The sequence below is a fragment of the Megachile rotundata genome, chromosome 13 (assembly GCF_050947335.1).
Source record: "Megachile rotundata isolate GNS110a chromosome 13, iyMegRotu1, whole genome shotgun sequence".
NCBI classification, from domain to species: Eukaryota; Metazoa; Arthropoda; class Insecta; order Hymenoptera; family Megachilidae; genus Megachile; species Megachile rotundata.
In genome coordinates this window covers 13440159-13456328 of record NC_134995.1, presented here as the reverse complement: position 1 = coordinate 13456328, position 16170 = coordinate 13440159, and the positions used below count along the sequence as shown (strand labels likewise).

The window sequence follows — 16170 nt, the reverse complement described above, 5'->3', positions numbered from 1 at the left end:
CGAATTAGTAAATCAACATTCTGATATTTCCAAATCTCAAGAACCCCAATTCTTGAATTTCTGAATTCCTAGACCTCCAATTCTAATATTCCTAAATTTCAGAAACCCCTAATTCTCATGTTTCCAAATTCCTGAACCCCCAATTCTAATGTTCCCAAATTCCAAAACCCCCAATTCTCAATTTTCCAAATCCCACAACCCCTAATTCTCAAGTTTCCAAATTTCCAAACCCCCAATTCCAATCTTCCCAAATCCCAAAACCCCCAATTCTCAATTTTCCAAATCCCACAACCCTTAATTCTCAAGTTTCCAAATTTCCAAACCCCCAATTCCAATATTCCCAAATCCCAACCCTCCAATTCCCAAATTTCCAAATCCCAAAATCCCCAATTCCAATATTCCCAAATTCCCAAACCCCCAATTCCAAAATTCCCAAATCCCAAAATCCCCAATTTCCATATTCCCAAATTCCTAAACCCCCAATTCCAAAATTCCCAAATTCCTAAACCCCCAATTCCAATATTCCCAAATCCCAAAATCCCCAATTCCAAAATTCCCAAATCCCAAAATCCCCAATTTCCATATTCCCAAATTCCTAAACCCCCAATTCCAAAATTCCCAAATTCCTAAACCCCCAATTCCAATATTCCCAAATCCCAAAATCCCCAATTCCAAAATTCCAAAATTCCTTAACCCCCAATTCCAATATTCCCAAGTCCCAAAACCCCCAATTCTCAATTTTCCCAAATCCCAACCCTCCAATTCCCAAATTTCCAAATCCCAAACCCCCCCAATTCTAATTTTCCCAAATCCCCAACCCTCCAATTCCAATATTCCCAAATGCCAACCCCCCAATTCTCAAACTCCCAAATCCCAAAACCCCCACTTCTCAAATTCTAAAATTCCCAAACCCCCAAACCCATCACCAAAATTTTCAAGAGTACAAAATTAAAAAATAAAAATTTCATCCCCTATCAAGTCTCCCCTCTCCAAATCTCGCCTTTCATTCCGCACAAAGTCACCATCACCAATTTTTCGTCGAACCACGGTATTTTGATTTTTAACGAGACACCGAGATGAAAGTACAATTTCCGTCGATCGATCGAGGCAGCGATATTTTCTTTCGCTCGAGAAAGCGCCCGGCATTATCGGCAAGTTTCGAGATCGTTAAACGGCCATTATAATTATTAAGGGGGCGTTATGTCGGGTAGAAGCCCATTAAACTGCTCCGCGATTCTTCTTAATTGGCTTCATCGACATCTCCATTATGACCCTAAATACAAGACATTACCAGCAAGCTTGATTTACGGTGCCATTTACCAAAACATTCCTGATAATTTCATTCTATCCTTATACTCTGCTTATTGAATTCAGCAGAAATTAGTAAAATATTTTTATGCGAACAAAATATATCGTCGGGGGGTGAATTAAATTCGCTCGGGTAAAATCGCGTATGGGGAAATATTAAAAATGCGGGTACATCCGGTTCCTGAAATACGGCGATTTAACAGAGCACCGGATTTACGGGGCGCGTATTGCACCGAAAAAATACGGCATGCATAAAGAAGTGGACGGATAAAACGCGGCCGCAAATATGCATATCATGGATACGGGGGTTGCGGGTATCGTGCACCGGGGAATAAACGAAAAAAAAAACGGCGGAAAAAAAAGGACAAAAAGAACTGCGCGAATTCGCGTTGGACTTACTAACTTAACAAGTACGTATGAGGCTGAATGAAAAAAAAAACGAAAAATAAGTACAGAGAGAGAGAAATGGCCGGGCAAACACGGTTCTCGTCGTTTGAGGATACAAATTTGCATGGGGCACACTGCAGTGGCAGGAATTCTAGGTACCAAGGTGAGAAACTAATTAAACCATGTACTTGCAGTCTCTTTCTATTTCCTTTTTTTAAGTGCACATTATTGTTGCAGATTAATTTAGATTATTGTTACGAGTTTGTTCAGAACGCGTGGAGTGACATTTTTAAATTAAATTCCTTTTAAATTATGAGCTTACGGGGTTTAAATTATTTTGTAGTTTGAAATTATTCTTCGAACAACTGTAATATTAGCAACATTTTACCGTCACGATTCAGCAATGAACTGAGCGAATAAGGTTTAAAGAAATTTATGATTAAAAATGTTAAATACAAATAATTTTTGTCGCTTCGATTGAAAGTCAATTTTTCAAGATTAAAAAATTTGCTTCGAATAACCGATTGAGAGACAATGAAAGGATCGAAGTGATCAATTTCGGAAAATATGTGAGAACACGAATAAATTTTGCAGAGGCGAAAGCTTTTGTTAAAATTACTGCGATTACTCGAGGACGACTGAATTCTCTCGCTAAACTGATTTCCACTGATATTTTTATATTCTCTGAGGATAATCCTTGTTCATGTTAACCCGTTTAAGAGAATTTTTCACGCTCGACAATCGTCTGAAAAATACGAGAACGCGCAAACGATTAATTTCAGCGAAATTATTCCGGGAACGCGTGAGTTCATTGCGGAGAAAGAAAGATTTATAAATAGAGGTTGCTAATAAATTTCTCGCGATTATTATCCGCTTTTTTGTCTAATTTATTTCTTGGGGACACTCTGTATGAGAGTGTAATTAAAGTGGGTGGTCATACGCATGGTTGTACTACTTGCAGTAGAAAGTCTGACGATGCGCTTGGTTGTACTACTTGCAGTAGGGCCTGTCTGACAATGCGCTTGGTTATACTACTTACAGCAGAGGTCTGACAATGCGCAAGGTTATACTTGCAGTAAAGATCTGACAGTATCACATCTTCGAGTAAACAGAAAATTGTGAACGCTTAACAATGGCTTCATCAAACTTTACCACTAAAGAAAATTAAAATTAAGTTTAATAAAATAATAGTGGCACTGAAAATTCAAATGCGAAAGAAATAAAACGTCCACGTTTGAGACAAATAATACTTTAAAACAATAGCAAATTAAAAAATAAATCAAAGTTAACATAAAACTTGGAGAAAAGAAATAAAATCCGAATAGAACAGCATTTCTAAAGAGCTTAATCATCCAGCCCCGGTTGACCGCCATAAAAATGGGTCCATTTTCACAGCCACGAAATCGCAGCCCGACGAGAGTTAAGCGTTCGATAAGTTGGAGGATGTTCGTCGCGAAAACGGATTATAGGGGTAGTTTTCTCTTATTAATGACTGCAGAACGTTAGGACACGATTATACGAGCGTCGTTTCAGGCCGTTTACGGGCACCGCTGCTCGTAAAACCGGGTCGCGAATCGGAAAATGTTGATGGAAACGCGTGGTTGCTAATTAGCTGGCGAAACGGTGTTTTCCACGCCGAGAAAGAGACGCAGCCCTGCGAACAAGGAAATTAATTTTCCGGTCGTCCCTGCGATTTTGCATCGCTCGTTGTTCGTCTTACCGTTCGATCACGATATTGTCGTTGGGTTCTTTGTTTGGCGACACGTTCCACCCTTTGTTCGGCCCTTTGCACCTTTCTGAAGAAAAGTGCCGGAGACTCGATGACTCCCAAATCAACCACACCTTTTTACGAGATTTGTTAATTTTCAGAAAAATATTCGTACAGAGAAAACTACCCTTTAGTAATGTTTGACCTATAGATAACCTCGGTGACATTACGACATCGTGATATTTAATACAAGTTCAACAAGTTTACAACTCTGTAACAAAAGGCTTCGACCTTTACATTCACCCTCGCGTTTCGCAAAAGACATCCTGTTTACGGTGTAAAATTAACGAGAAATAAATATGCCTGTGCAACGTGTATGTAATTTCCGTTCGAGTATGCTTTTGTACGCGGCACGAGTAAAATATTGTTCGTTGAACCGTCGGAATAACGTTATCTTTTTCACAGGCACGGTTTCGTTGCGGTATCAGCATTAAGGCTCGTTTGCTGCAGCGTCACACCGTGTCGCAACATTAACCGCACGTACACGGGGGTTAAATTAGGGAGGCCACAGCAACGATACGCAGTATGGTGGCGCAACGTTTCTCTTCTCGAGATAATGTTTAACTTGCCAATGCCCGGGAAACTTTGTAAATGTTATGACGCCCAGATAAACGCGGCAGAAACGAGCGACAAGATATCTCGGTTTCTTCTGACTGTCTTACAAGATACGACCTTTGTGATTTTTTAATTAAGATCAAAAATTTGTTCCTTTTAATGTAAGAGGTCTATAAGGTTCTACAAGAGATCTACTATTTTTTTAGTGCCTAAGAGGTAGGTTTTTTGACTTCTTAGGGAAGAAACTTCTTAGGGCATAGGTTTAGGTGGAACCACTCTGACTTGGGTCACGTATGTCTTTAAGTAAGGGGGTTTCTTTTGGAAGTCAGTTGTTGTTTCTCAGATATTTCCTCAAGTGAGGAGGTTTCTTTTGGACATCAAGTTAAGGAAAAGTCAGTTGCTGTGCCTCAGATATGTCTTCAAAAGAGGAGGTTTCTTTTGGACATCAAGTTAAGGAAAAGTCAGTTGTTATTCCTCAAGAATGTCCTCAAGTGAGGAGGTTTCTTTTGGATATAAAGTTTAGGCAAAGTCAGTTGCTGTTCCTCAGATATGCACTCAAGTAAGGAAGTTTCTTTTGAAAATCAATTAAAGAAAAGTCAGTTGTTGTTCTTCAAGTATGTCTTCAAGTAAGGAAGTTTCTTTTGAAAATCAATTAAAGAAAAGTCAGTTGTTGTTCCTCAAGTATGTCCTCAAGTAAGGAAGTTTCTTTTGAAAATCAATTAAAGAAAAGTCAGTTGTTGTTCCTCAGGTATGTCTTCAAGTAAGGAGGTATCTTTTAGAAACCATTTAAGGAAAAGTCAGTCGTTGTTCCTCAGGTATGTCCTCAAGTAAGGAGGTACCTTTTAGAAACCATTTAAGGAAAAGTCAGTTGCTCATTTGTAACACTAAAGCAAAAATCCTGATGTACATAAAAACACTATGTTCAGACTCTTCTTACGTACTCGACAAAGATTTATTCAAAATAAAAAATTGTCTTTAAATAGTTTTTAAAACTGCAGACTATTAAGGTAGCCTTGAAGTAACCTTGAAAGTGATCGAAAAGAGTTACCTGGCTCGGTGAAGAATGTCGTAGGTGTTGAGGGAGTCGACGTCGATGGGGTTGTCCTCGATCTCGCTCTGAGGAATGGGGCTGGCGTTCTTGATCATCAAGAAGCTCTGAAGATAGCTAAGGAAATAGATAGGCAACGCTGCACCCTCCTCGGGCACCAGGGCCAATCGTCTCGCCACCTCTTCCACCTGAAAACATTTCCACCTCGTAAATTTCATCGCCGTCGTTCAAAAAACCGTCTAGCTTTATCTTTCATCCCCAAGATTTCTTGTAATGAAAAGAAATTTACTACCGGAGCTCGAATTCAATTTTATCGGACAAACAGGGGTATAAAAACTTCCCGTCTTTCAACATTGTAAAATATAGACAACTTTATGGGGTTTGAATAAAAAGAGAAAATTATACTGGATGCTGTTAATGAATGGGGTAATTTGTAGTAGTTGAAGTAATTGAGTTCGTCCAGAAAGTAGTAAGGTTACCTTGAGGAACCTGGCACGGAGGATGTCCTCGGGGAACACACCCCTCTTTGCAGCCTCCTCGGGAATGCCTCCGATGGCTGCCAGCACCAGTGGGTCCTCCTTGGCTGAAACAGCATCGTTAATATTTAGACAATGATCGTATTACAGCTTGTAATATTCAAATCCAGCGAACTTGCATTTACACTTCAAGAAATATATTTCAAGCTTACAGTGTATGTTACTCTAAAAATATGTACTTAACAAATATTAAACCCTTAATTTATTTGTCAAATGTCAGCACTAACTATTGACTATGTAAATATTGAACTCAAACCTCAAATTAAAAATTCTAGTAAGGTTTGTCACATTTGAAGTACATCTTTTAAAATCTGACAAGAAATTAATAACCCAGTCGCTCACGGAAAAGGGTAGAAATTAAACAGCTTAACAAATCAAGTTTATTCCCTCAATTAACAGGTACAGCTGTTGAAAGAGCGTGGAATTATCGGTGAATTTTACGAACCGAAATTTCCGGCCTGAAAATTGATTAACATCCAGCAACACCTCTCGACCCCCACCACCCGTAACAAACTGCATTACACCAGATGCCGTTACTTCGGCCGGGAATACATTACTTTGCAATTTTGCAAAACGTTTGGCTACGAAACGTTGATAAATGGCCACGAAAACTTCGAACCGCTTTCAACTCTCTCCCGAGCCCCGAAATTTATTCATTTATGTGCAATGCGTATTCTCATAATAGCGCGTCCTTCCGTGCATAAATCGTCGGCAAAAATTATGAGACTCGCCGCTCACGGGGAACAGGAATTAATCGAGATATGCGGGATTATTCGGGAGGATGTTCGATTCAGATTCGAACGGAAGAAATTCTGCGGACAATTTCGAGGGATCAAGAAAGATGGGATTTAAAGCCCACGGAAATTTGAGGAATTAAGATGAACGTGGATAATATTAGGGATGAAGGATATTCGATGATTTATGGTACCATGCTTTATATTAGAACTGAAGTTTCCAAATTCCTAAATTCACCAATCTCTAAATTTCCCAATCAGTCAAATTACCAAATCCCTAAATTCCCAAACCCCTAAATTCTCAAATCCCCCAAATTCCCAAACCCCTAAATTTCCAAATCCCTACGTTCCCCAATTCCCACACCCCCAAATTCCCAAATTTCCAAATCCCTACGTTCCCCAATTCCCACACCCCCAAATTCCCAAATTTCCAAATCCCTACGTTCCCCAATTCCCACACCCCCAAATTCCCAAATTTCCAAATCCCTACGTTCCCCAATTCCCACACCCCCTAATTCCCAAATTTCCAAATCCCTACGTTCCCTAATTCCCACACCCCCAAATTCCCAAATTTCCGAATCCCTACGTTCCCCAATTCCCACACCCCCTAATTCTCAAATTTCCAAATCCCTACGTTCCCCAATTCTCACACTCCCAAATTCCCAAATTTCCAAACCTCTACATTCCCCAATTTCCACACCCCTAAATCCCCAAATTCCCAAATCCCCAAATTCCCAAATTCCCAAATCCCTAAATCCCTAAATCCCAAATTTCCAAATCCCAAAACCCCAATTTTCAAATTTCCAAATATCTACGTCCCCAATTCTCAAATCCTAAAGTGCCTAACCCCCCAATTCTAGAATTCCCAAATTTCTAAACCCCCAATACTAAAAATCCCAAATTCCTAAATCCCGCATCCGAAAATGTCCAAATCCAAACCCCACTTCTCACATTTCCAAATGGTAAACAGCTAATAACAGATCTGAGAACAAGATAATATCCGCTATTAATTTTTCCGATATTAAATGGCTTACGTGCAGCTTTAGTGACGGCTTTGATTTCCGGCTCCAGTGGTCTGATAACTTCCTCCACGTTCGCTCCAACCGGCGCATTTTTAATAGCTCGTGCCAGCGCCTGACAAGCCGACCAAAGAATCTGTGCGTTCGACGCCGCCTTCTCTTCTTCCAAACGCGCTGTAACACAAAAGAACGTCCATAATGAATTAACAAGTAAAAAACATTCAAGTAAATGAAAAAAACATTCAAGTAAACATTTCGTCCATGAAAAAGCGGTGATACAAAACGGTTTCACGATTATTGGTAACCGGTGCTAATAATTTCTGTACGAACCGTCTAGAAAAATAGTTGAACGAATAAATCAGAGAAAGGGTAGGCAAGAATCGAAGAGAAATAAATAACCCGAGTAACAGGGTAAGTTCGCGAACTTAGAGGCCGTTCGTCTCTCGACACACAATAGCTGCGGCACGTCGAGTGCCTCGAATACCACTTTGACAAACGCCCTGAAGAAACACCCGATCTCTCTCTTTTCGCTTTTATTTCGCGGGGAGATTTCGTTATCGAGGATACTTTCGCGATTCATCTTGCGGAGTCTGATTCGGCATAATCAGTCGCTTCGGGTACTGTTTGAACTGTCAGATAAAGTGATTTGGGCATACGTGATTGAGTTAAATCATTTGTATGTGTGCTAGATAAAATACTTATTCATGAAACTTGAGTCAGGTCTTAAAAAAAAATCTTAAAAATAATGACATTTTTAGACGTATATAGAAATTGATAAAGTTATTCATTTGAAAGGGACATTCAATAAAAATCAGTCAGGAGATGATTTTGTTTATCAACTTAAATTGCAAAGTGTTAAACAATCTTCATGTTCTTTTCTCATATGAAATCTTGTCCTATAAAAAAATTGTTAAAATTATTCATTTGAGATGTACAAAATAAAATACTGGTGCTTTATGAAGGTGTGTTGAGGCATATCTTTAAAACAGTCACATCTTACACGTATGTGAAAATTGTTTAAATTATTCATTTCAGATGGATGTTCAATAAAAATCAATCAGGAGATGATTTTATGTATCAACTTAAATTGCAAAATGTCAAAATATTTTCATATTCTTTTCTCATATGAAAACTTGTCTCATGTAAACATTTTTAAAATTGTTAATTTAAGATGTACATTAAAAAAAAATCATCTACGATATTGTTTTGTGCATCGACATAAATTGCAAAGTGTTAAAAAAGCTTCATGTTCTTTTCTCATATGAAATCTCATCTCACATAAACATTTTTAAAATTGTTAATTAAAGATGTACATTTAAAAAAATCATCTATAAGATTGTTTTAATTTGGAACAATAATTAAAATCATTAATTTGAGATGTACATTAACTTCAACGAAGATGAGCATTATTTTGTGCATCGATTTAAATTGCAGTGTCTAAATTCATTTGAACTTCTCTCAAAGAGTGTAATAGAAAAAGAAATCATTAAATGGTTTTGTTCCCGTAAATTGCAAAGTGCCATCAAAGTTTTTCCACTGAAACGTGTTTAACGAAGTTAGAGGAGTATTGCTGTGAATAAACATTGGCCGCGATACCTGAATAAAGATTACAGAGTTTTTCTTTGTAGGAAAAAGTACATAAAAGAGGTAACGAAGAAATGCTCGAATGCTGTAAGCCCGACTGCGAATAATGAGAATATCGGATTTATCGTGTAAAGGATAGAGGAAGAAAAAAGAGGAACAGCTGCGAGTCGAGAAAAAGTTGGACACCCGCCTTAAGCGTCGACTTGAAGCACGTTTAACTTCTTCGACCAATTTCTTATACTACCTTCGAACGGAAAGAAAAAAGGCAGTTACATCTCGTCCCAGTTTCTGGACAACACTCTTACAAATCGAACAGCTGATTTTGAAATTATGTTGAAAAAGATACTAGCATATACTCGAAGCTGGGTCATGAAAATGTAGTGAAAATTTGTGAATTCATAGGTTTCTAAATTTTAAGGTATCATGGAAGGTTTCAAAATTGTGGAAGTGGACAGAGAAATTTTATTTGGTTATCAAGTTTACAAATCAGACAACCCCTAATTCTCAAATTTCCAAATTCCTAAATCTCCTGAAATTACAACCCCCTAATTCTCAAATTTTTAAATGTCTACATTCCCCAATTTCCACACCCCCAAATTCTCAAGTTTCCAAATCCCTACGTTCCTTAATTCCCACACCCCCAAATTCTCAAGTTTCCAAATCCCTATGTTCCCCAATTCCCACGCCCCCAAATTCTCAAGTTTCCAAATCTCTACATTCCCCAATTCCCACACCCCCTAATTCTCAAGTTTCCAAATCCCTACATTCCCCAATTCCCACGCCCCCAAATTTCTAAATTTCCAAATCCCTACGTTCCCTAATTCCCACACCCCCAAATTCTCAAATTTCCAAATCCCTACATTCCCCAACTCCCACGCCCTCAAATTTCTAAATTTCCAAATCTCTACATTCCCCAATTCTCACACCCCCTAATTCTCAAATTTCCAAATCTCTACATTCTCCAATTTCCACACCCCCAAATTCTCAAGTTTCAAAATCCCTACATTCCCCAATCCCCACGCCCCCAAATTTCTAAAGTTCCAGATCCCTACATTCCCCAATTCCCACGCCCCCAAATTTCTAAATTTCCAAATCCCTACATCCCCCAATTCCCACGCCCCCAAATTTCTAAATTTCCAAATCCCTACATCCCCCAATTCCCACGCTCCCAAATTCCCAAATTTCCAAATCCCTACATTCCCCAATTCCCACGCCCCCAAATTCCAACCCCCCAATTCTCAAATTCTAAAATCCCCAAACTCACCACCGAAAATTTCAAGCTTAATTAAAAAATAAAAGTTCCATCCCCCTATCAATCCCCCACCTCTCCAAATCTCCCTTCCTTTACAAAGTCAATATCCAACACCTCCTTTACGAAACACCCTTTATCAAACATCCTCATACAAAATGCACAGGGGTCATAAATAAAAATCCCTTGACCAGTAAAACTGATTCGCTCCGATACCATTAACCCCCATTGCAGAGAAAATTCGGGAGAAGTGAAATAGAACCGTACGAAAGGAGCTCAGCGTTGAAGTAGCCGGCGATCAAACGTTGCAGAGATCGATGAAGCGTTTTCTATCGGTTCGAGATTCGATCGTCGAACCACGCGGGAAACCGTCGACATCCAGAGGAGGATGCCCGCTGGGCCGCCCAGTGGGTGGCACTTTGCGAACGGGGTTACTTGAACCGGGGAGAGGAAGTTATCCGGATTGACGCGTATAATAAATCACCGGGGCGAGAGCACTTGATCCAGATGGATCTCGTTTTTCTTGTGGCCGACATTAACGACAGGGCTTGACCGGGGAAACACCTTGCCGAGGATAGTCGATTTGCAGTTCATCAATTACAAATTGCACTACTAGCGTGTTTGTCGGGTCTCTAATTAAACATCGATTACGGATTAAATTGGCTTAATATGAACAAGGTGGATTTAGGAGATGGGGGAAGATTTTGGAGGCTGACATATTTTTGGGGCTACTACATGCCTGAGTGTAGGGGTGTACAAAGGTGGATTTAGGGATGAGGGAAGATTTTGGAAGCTGACATACTTCTTTATGGTACTTCATATCTGGGTGCGAAGTTGTAGATTACAGAGGTGGATTTGGGAGGCGAGGATTTTGGGAAGAGTATGACGTATTTTCTTGTATTAGGTGTGAAGTTGTGAATGTACAAATTGGTATATTTTTAGGTTGATAAATTTTCAATTCTCAAATTTCTGAATTAGTATATTCAAATACTAATATTTTGAAATATTAAAAGCCACAGTTTTGAAACTCTCAAATTCGTATGCCCTTAGTTCTCAAATAGAGATGTTCCTACGTACAATTCCTATATTTCCAAATTCCTCATATTTCCTAATTCTCACACCCCCAAATTCTCAAATTTCCAAATCCCAACATTCCCCAATTCCCACGCCCCCAAATTCTCAAGTTTCCGAATCCCTACATTCCCCAACTCCCACACCCCCAAATTCTCAAATTTCCAAATCTCTACATTCCCCAATTCCCACGCCCCCAAATTTCTAAATTTCCAAATTCCCACATCCCCTAATTCTCACGCCCCAAATTTCTAAATTTCCAAATCCCTACGTCCCCCAATTCCCACGCCCCCAAATTTCTAAATTTCCAAATCCCAACATTCCCCAATTCCCACGCCCCCAAATTCTCAAGTTTCCGAATCCCTACATTCCCCAACTCCCACACCCCCGATTTCTCAAGTCTCCAAATCCCTACATTCCCCAACTCCCACACCCCCAAATTCTCAAATTTCCAAATCTCTACATTCCCCAATTCCCACGTCCCCAAATTCTCAAGTTTCCGAATCCCAACATTCCCCAATTCCCACACCCCCAAATTCTCAAATTTCCAAATCCCCACATTCCCTAACTCCCACACCCCCAAATTCTCAAGTCTCCAAATCCCCACATTCCCTAACTCCCACGTTCCCAAATTCTCAAATTTCCAAATCCCTACATTCCCCAACTCCCACACCCCTAAATTCTCAAGTTTCCAAATCCCTAAATCTCCAATTCTCAAATCCCAAAATTCCTAAACCCCCAACCCTAAAATTTCCAAGCTCCTAAATTCCCAACTCCCAACTCCCCAACCCTAAAATTCCAACTCTCAAATCTCCCCACCCCACTTTCCAAATTCCCAAATCTTGAGTGTCGAAAGAACAACAAAAAGCAAGTAAATCCACATAAGCACCATCAAAGGGTGAAGAGTCGGAAGCGAGTAAAAAGTTTGCAAAATGCTTGTAAATGGTTGTGCAAACGGTGGACGAGTATCAGGAACGTTTTATTGGTTCCCAGCACGTAGGTACGGTAAAACAATTATATCCGGCAGTCGGGGTAGCCTGGTCGAATAAAATGCTGTTTTCGGTTCGGTTTACGCGGCCGTGGTGCTGTCCCATTGGGGATTTGCCGTTTCGTTGACTCGAAAAAGAGTCGCGAGTCGTGTATCGAGAGGTGAAATCGATTTGCGTTTCGGCCCGCTCGCGATCCCCCCGTTTTTGTCATGCGTCGAGACCGCATCGTTACGCTCGTCAATGCGAACGTTCACGGAACAGGGTCACGCAGCCGCGAGAACGGGCGAAAAACGACTGGTAAACAGGGACAACGATAAACAGTGCTTGCTATTCGTGTACGGTTTACAGAACAGCTGGATAAACATTAAAAAAAGAAGAATCGGACAGAAGAAAGAGCACGAGAAAGAGTGAAACGATTGATGCTGTACTGTTACTCACCGCGAGAAGACTCCTGCTTGTATACTGAAAAAATACGGTTGCGATTGGTTATATTAGAAAGAATATTTCTAAGTTCGTGCATATTTTTCGCTACAGTGATTTACGTCGGTCGTTTACATCTTGCAGACATCTTAAGACTTTTTAAACTATCAATTTTCAAATTGAGGGATTGATGATCTGCAAGTGTGATTTATAGATTGAGGAAAATTGAAATATGGAGTGACGAAGCGTCTGAGTTTTATCAAACGTAGAATAAGAAAAGATTTGGAGGAATCCTTAAAGAGCGGTGTTGAAATTTTCGAAAGAGGAGCTGATCGAAGTCAAAAGGTTCGTTCAAGCGGAAACGAGGATACAGTGATCCGCACATAAACGACCGGCGAACGATTAAAGGAGTAATTAAAGTGACCAGCAAAGAAGAAGGCCACGACTGAAAACCCATTAACGATCCGAGCCTTATGGTGTTAACTGGACCAACTCCTCGGTTCTTTCTTTATTTTTTCTTGGTCCGCGTCGAACAATTACGCGGACGGAGTAACAAAAACGTGTCGACGTGTCACGGAGATTTATTACGATGTACCATTTTCACCGTATCGTTTTCGTCCCTTCTGTTCAACTTGCCCCTACCATCGTACCTCGTTACGATTAATTAACGCCCCTAACAATAAAGCGATGCGATGAATCTCGTATTTGCCCTGGTAATTAATTATCAACCCGGTGCGTACGTGAACTTCACCACCAGCATCGTTTCTGTTGTACCGTTAACAATCACCGTTTTATACGACTCGCTCCGTGAACCGTTTCGCGAAATAGAAATTCTATTATATTCGCCCGGTGAAATTCGTTTCTGTGTCACCGTTTTCCACGTTGCGCTACAATACTTGCTGGCTCATTGTCTCGCGATCATTCGTGTATGCAATTGCTCGTACGTAGAATGACATGGGACGAGATACGTCGCATATATTCACGTATGCGCATTTCGGGTTTAATCTAGAAGAAAGTTTTTCGGATTACGCAGAATGTTTTCGGATGGATGCTTAGCCTGATGCTTTCACCTTCACCTACATTCAGGTTGAAGCAATAGACAACGTCCTTTAACAGGAAAGAGATTTTTAATCGTAGCTCGTATGAACTTCAGAGGGAGCTGAAGTCAAGGGATATGTATAAAGAGATTTTGAAGTAACGGAGATGGTCAGTGCAGGACCAGAGTGCAGGCGGGATAAATAAGCAGATGAATAATACTGTAGGAAGTATGGTTAGGATGTCTGAGATGATTCTATGCGTTTATGCAGTGATATGAAATGCTGGTTATGAGCTGGTCACATATGACCCTCAAATAACCTAATATGCTGCAACAAATACACGTCAGAAATTTATAGTAGAGAGCTAGTTAAATGAGTAAGACTGTAGGAAGTATGGTTAGGACGTCCCAGATGATTCTATGCGTTTATGCAGTGATATGAATTACTGGCTATGAGTCACACATGACCCTCAAATAACCTAACATACTGCAACAAATACACGTCAGAAATTTATAGTATAAAGCTTGTTAAATGAATAAGACTATAAGAAGTATGGTTAGAACGTCTCAAATGAATCTATGCGTTTATGCAATGATATGAAATGCTGGCTCACACATGACCCTCAAATAACCTAATATGCTGCAACAAATACGCGTCAGAAATTTATAGAGTGCATACAGCTATGTACCTATTCAATTCGGCAGCAGCCAATTCAGACAATTTATCAAAATTAATCTCTGTATCATGGACCGGTAACAAAAGGTGAATTTTACACCTGAATCTACTCAACGCGATTACCATCGCGCAATTTTAAAAGCCATTATCGATAGCCGAGCGATCCGATGCGTTATGGTCGATTTTTGTTCGCCACAATGGCGCGAACCGCAAATACGCGGAGCGCTTTTTTGCAAGGATCGAAAAACTGCGTGCGGTTTTCCCAGGTGTCATCGAGTCTGGAGAGGGTGGTGCACCGTCGAACGCTAATTGACAAACCGAATAATGGCCGTAATTTCTGGACACGAGCCGCTTAATTACTCGCGTAATTAATCGGCGCGAGAGAGCAAGGAATTGCGACTGTTGGGATCAGAAATTTTTGGGTTCGTGATAATTTTATAGGGAATTATTTCATAAACTTTTTCTTTAAGCTAGATAAAGTCATACTAGATTCGAAACACTTGTAATCGTGTGATGACATAAAAGTGTCGCACAGTTATGATACATCGATATCAAGCTTAAGGTTTGAATAAAATGACATAATCGTTTCGTCGATATTCTTAAGGTACTGCTTCTTCGTTGAACCAACAAGATGAACAAATAAGATGAACCTGTCTCTTGAACAAATACGATAAATATCGATTTTTAACAGTACCGATAAAACGATCATGCAGTTTTATACTCTGAACTCTAAGCTTTAAATTGATATACTAACAGCCATTTTCAGCTACTTTTATGTCATCAAATCACAATGGACTGGTCATTGTTTACTGGCAGTCAGCCATTTTAAGAACATCCATAAAACGTTTATGCGGTATTTTTCCTCGGACATTAAATTGATGTATAATTTAGTGACACTTTTACGCTCCGAAACTGTGTCGGACTGTCTCGGTGGCGAAACCAGGCGTTTAATATGCAACACTTAATATTTCATTTGGAACGTGATAAATCGAAATAAAGTGTGCCGTGAGGAAGACAAGATCCGTTTAATTTCCTGTCCCATTACATCCTGGAAAGCCTCGAATCAAGGATCCCGAACACGTCGTCCGTTAGATCGTTTGAAGCGTCGCTGCGCGAGAGCGTCGCTAATAGCTATAATGAATGTAATTAATTAGTATACGTTAGCATGTAGAACCCGTGTTCCGAGTGCATGAAGCTTCAGGTATTTGTACCGTTCTTGATAGTGATTACAATTTTCCCTGACAAATTAAGGCGACAACCTAGAGAAACGGTGCTGACGTTTAAAACACACTTTGTCATACAAACGTGCGAGGAAAATTTGCAGAGATCGTTCCTCTCGACCTTTCATGATCACGGACATATTTTATTAAGGAGAATATTCCAAATTTAGGATAGTAAACCTATTGTCGGATATTTTATACATGTATTAACATAAATTTTATAATTTTGTGAAGATCACGAAGGAAGGCACGATGAGTATTGATAGCGGATCTTTCACAGGGTGAACGTTGAGAGACGCGTGCAAAAAGGAGGGTGGTGAAAACATTTTTGCAAGCAATAAACGTCACTCCGGTTCTCGCGGGAACGTCATAAAGGCGGAGTACGACAATCTACGTCGATACGGGCCAATCAATTTTGCCTGCGGCCTGCCTGGTACTTTTTGATTTTCCATCGTTCCCGGACGGGGGGCCATTATCCTCCTCGCTACGGATTTAGCCAAACGGCCGTAAAAATTCCGTCACGCGATTTCCATGATCCCCTTTCGAAAAATGAAACGAATAAAAGAATAC

At 40.0% G+C, this 16170-nt stretch overlaps 1 protein-coding gene across 8 annotated transcripts in view; it reads right to left on the bottom strand.

Annotated features, from left to right (window-relative positions):
* The window catches only part of Mitofilin (inner membrane mitochondrial protein mitofilin), a 39494-nt gene that overhangs the window by 10180 nt on the left and 13144 nt on the right, over positions 1-16170 (bottom strand). For 6 of the 8 annotated variants that reach the window (XM_076539276.1, XM_076539277.1, XM_076539274.1 and 3 more), the window contains 4 exons: positions 12687-12710; positions 7371-7529; positions 5546-5649; positions 5067-5254 (listed from right to left, as the gene is read on the bottom strand). In XM_076539276.1, coding sequence (XP_076395391.1) covers positions 5067-5254; positions 5546-5649; positions 7371-7529; positions 12687-12710 — 475 coding nt within the window. The remainder of the gene's footprint in view (positions 1-5066; positions 5255-5545; positions 5650-7370; positions 7530-12686; positions 12711-16170) is intronic. The other 2 variants (XM_003701339.3, XM_076539280.1) reach the window with 1 other exon arrangement.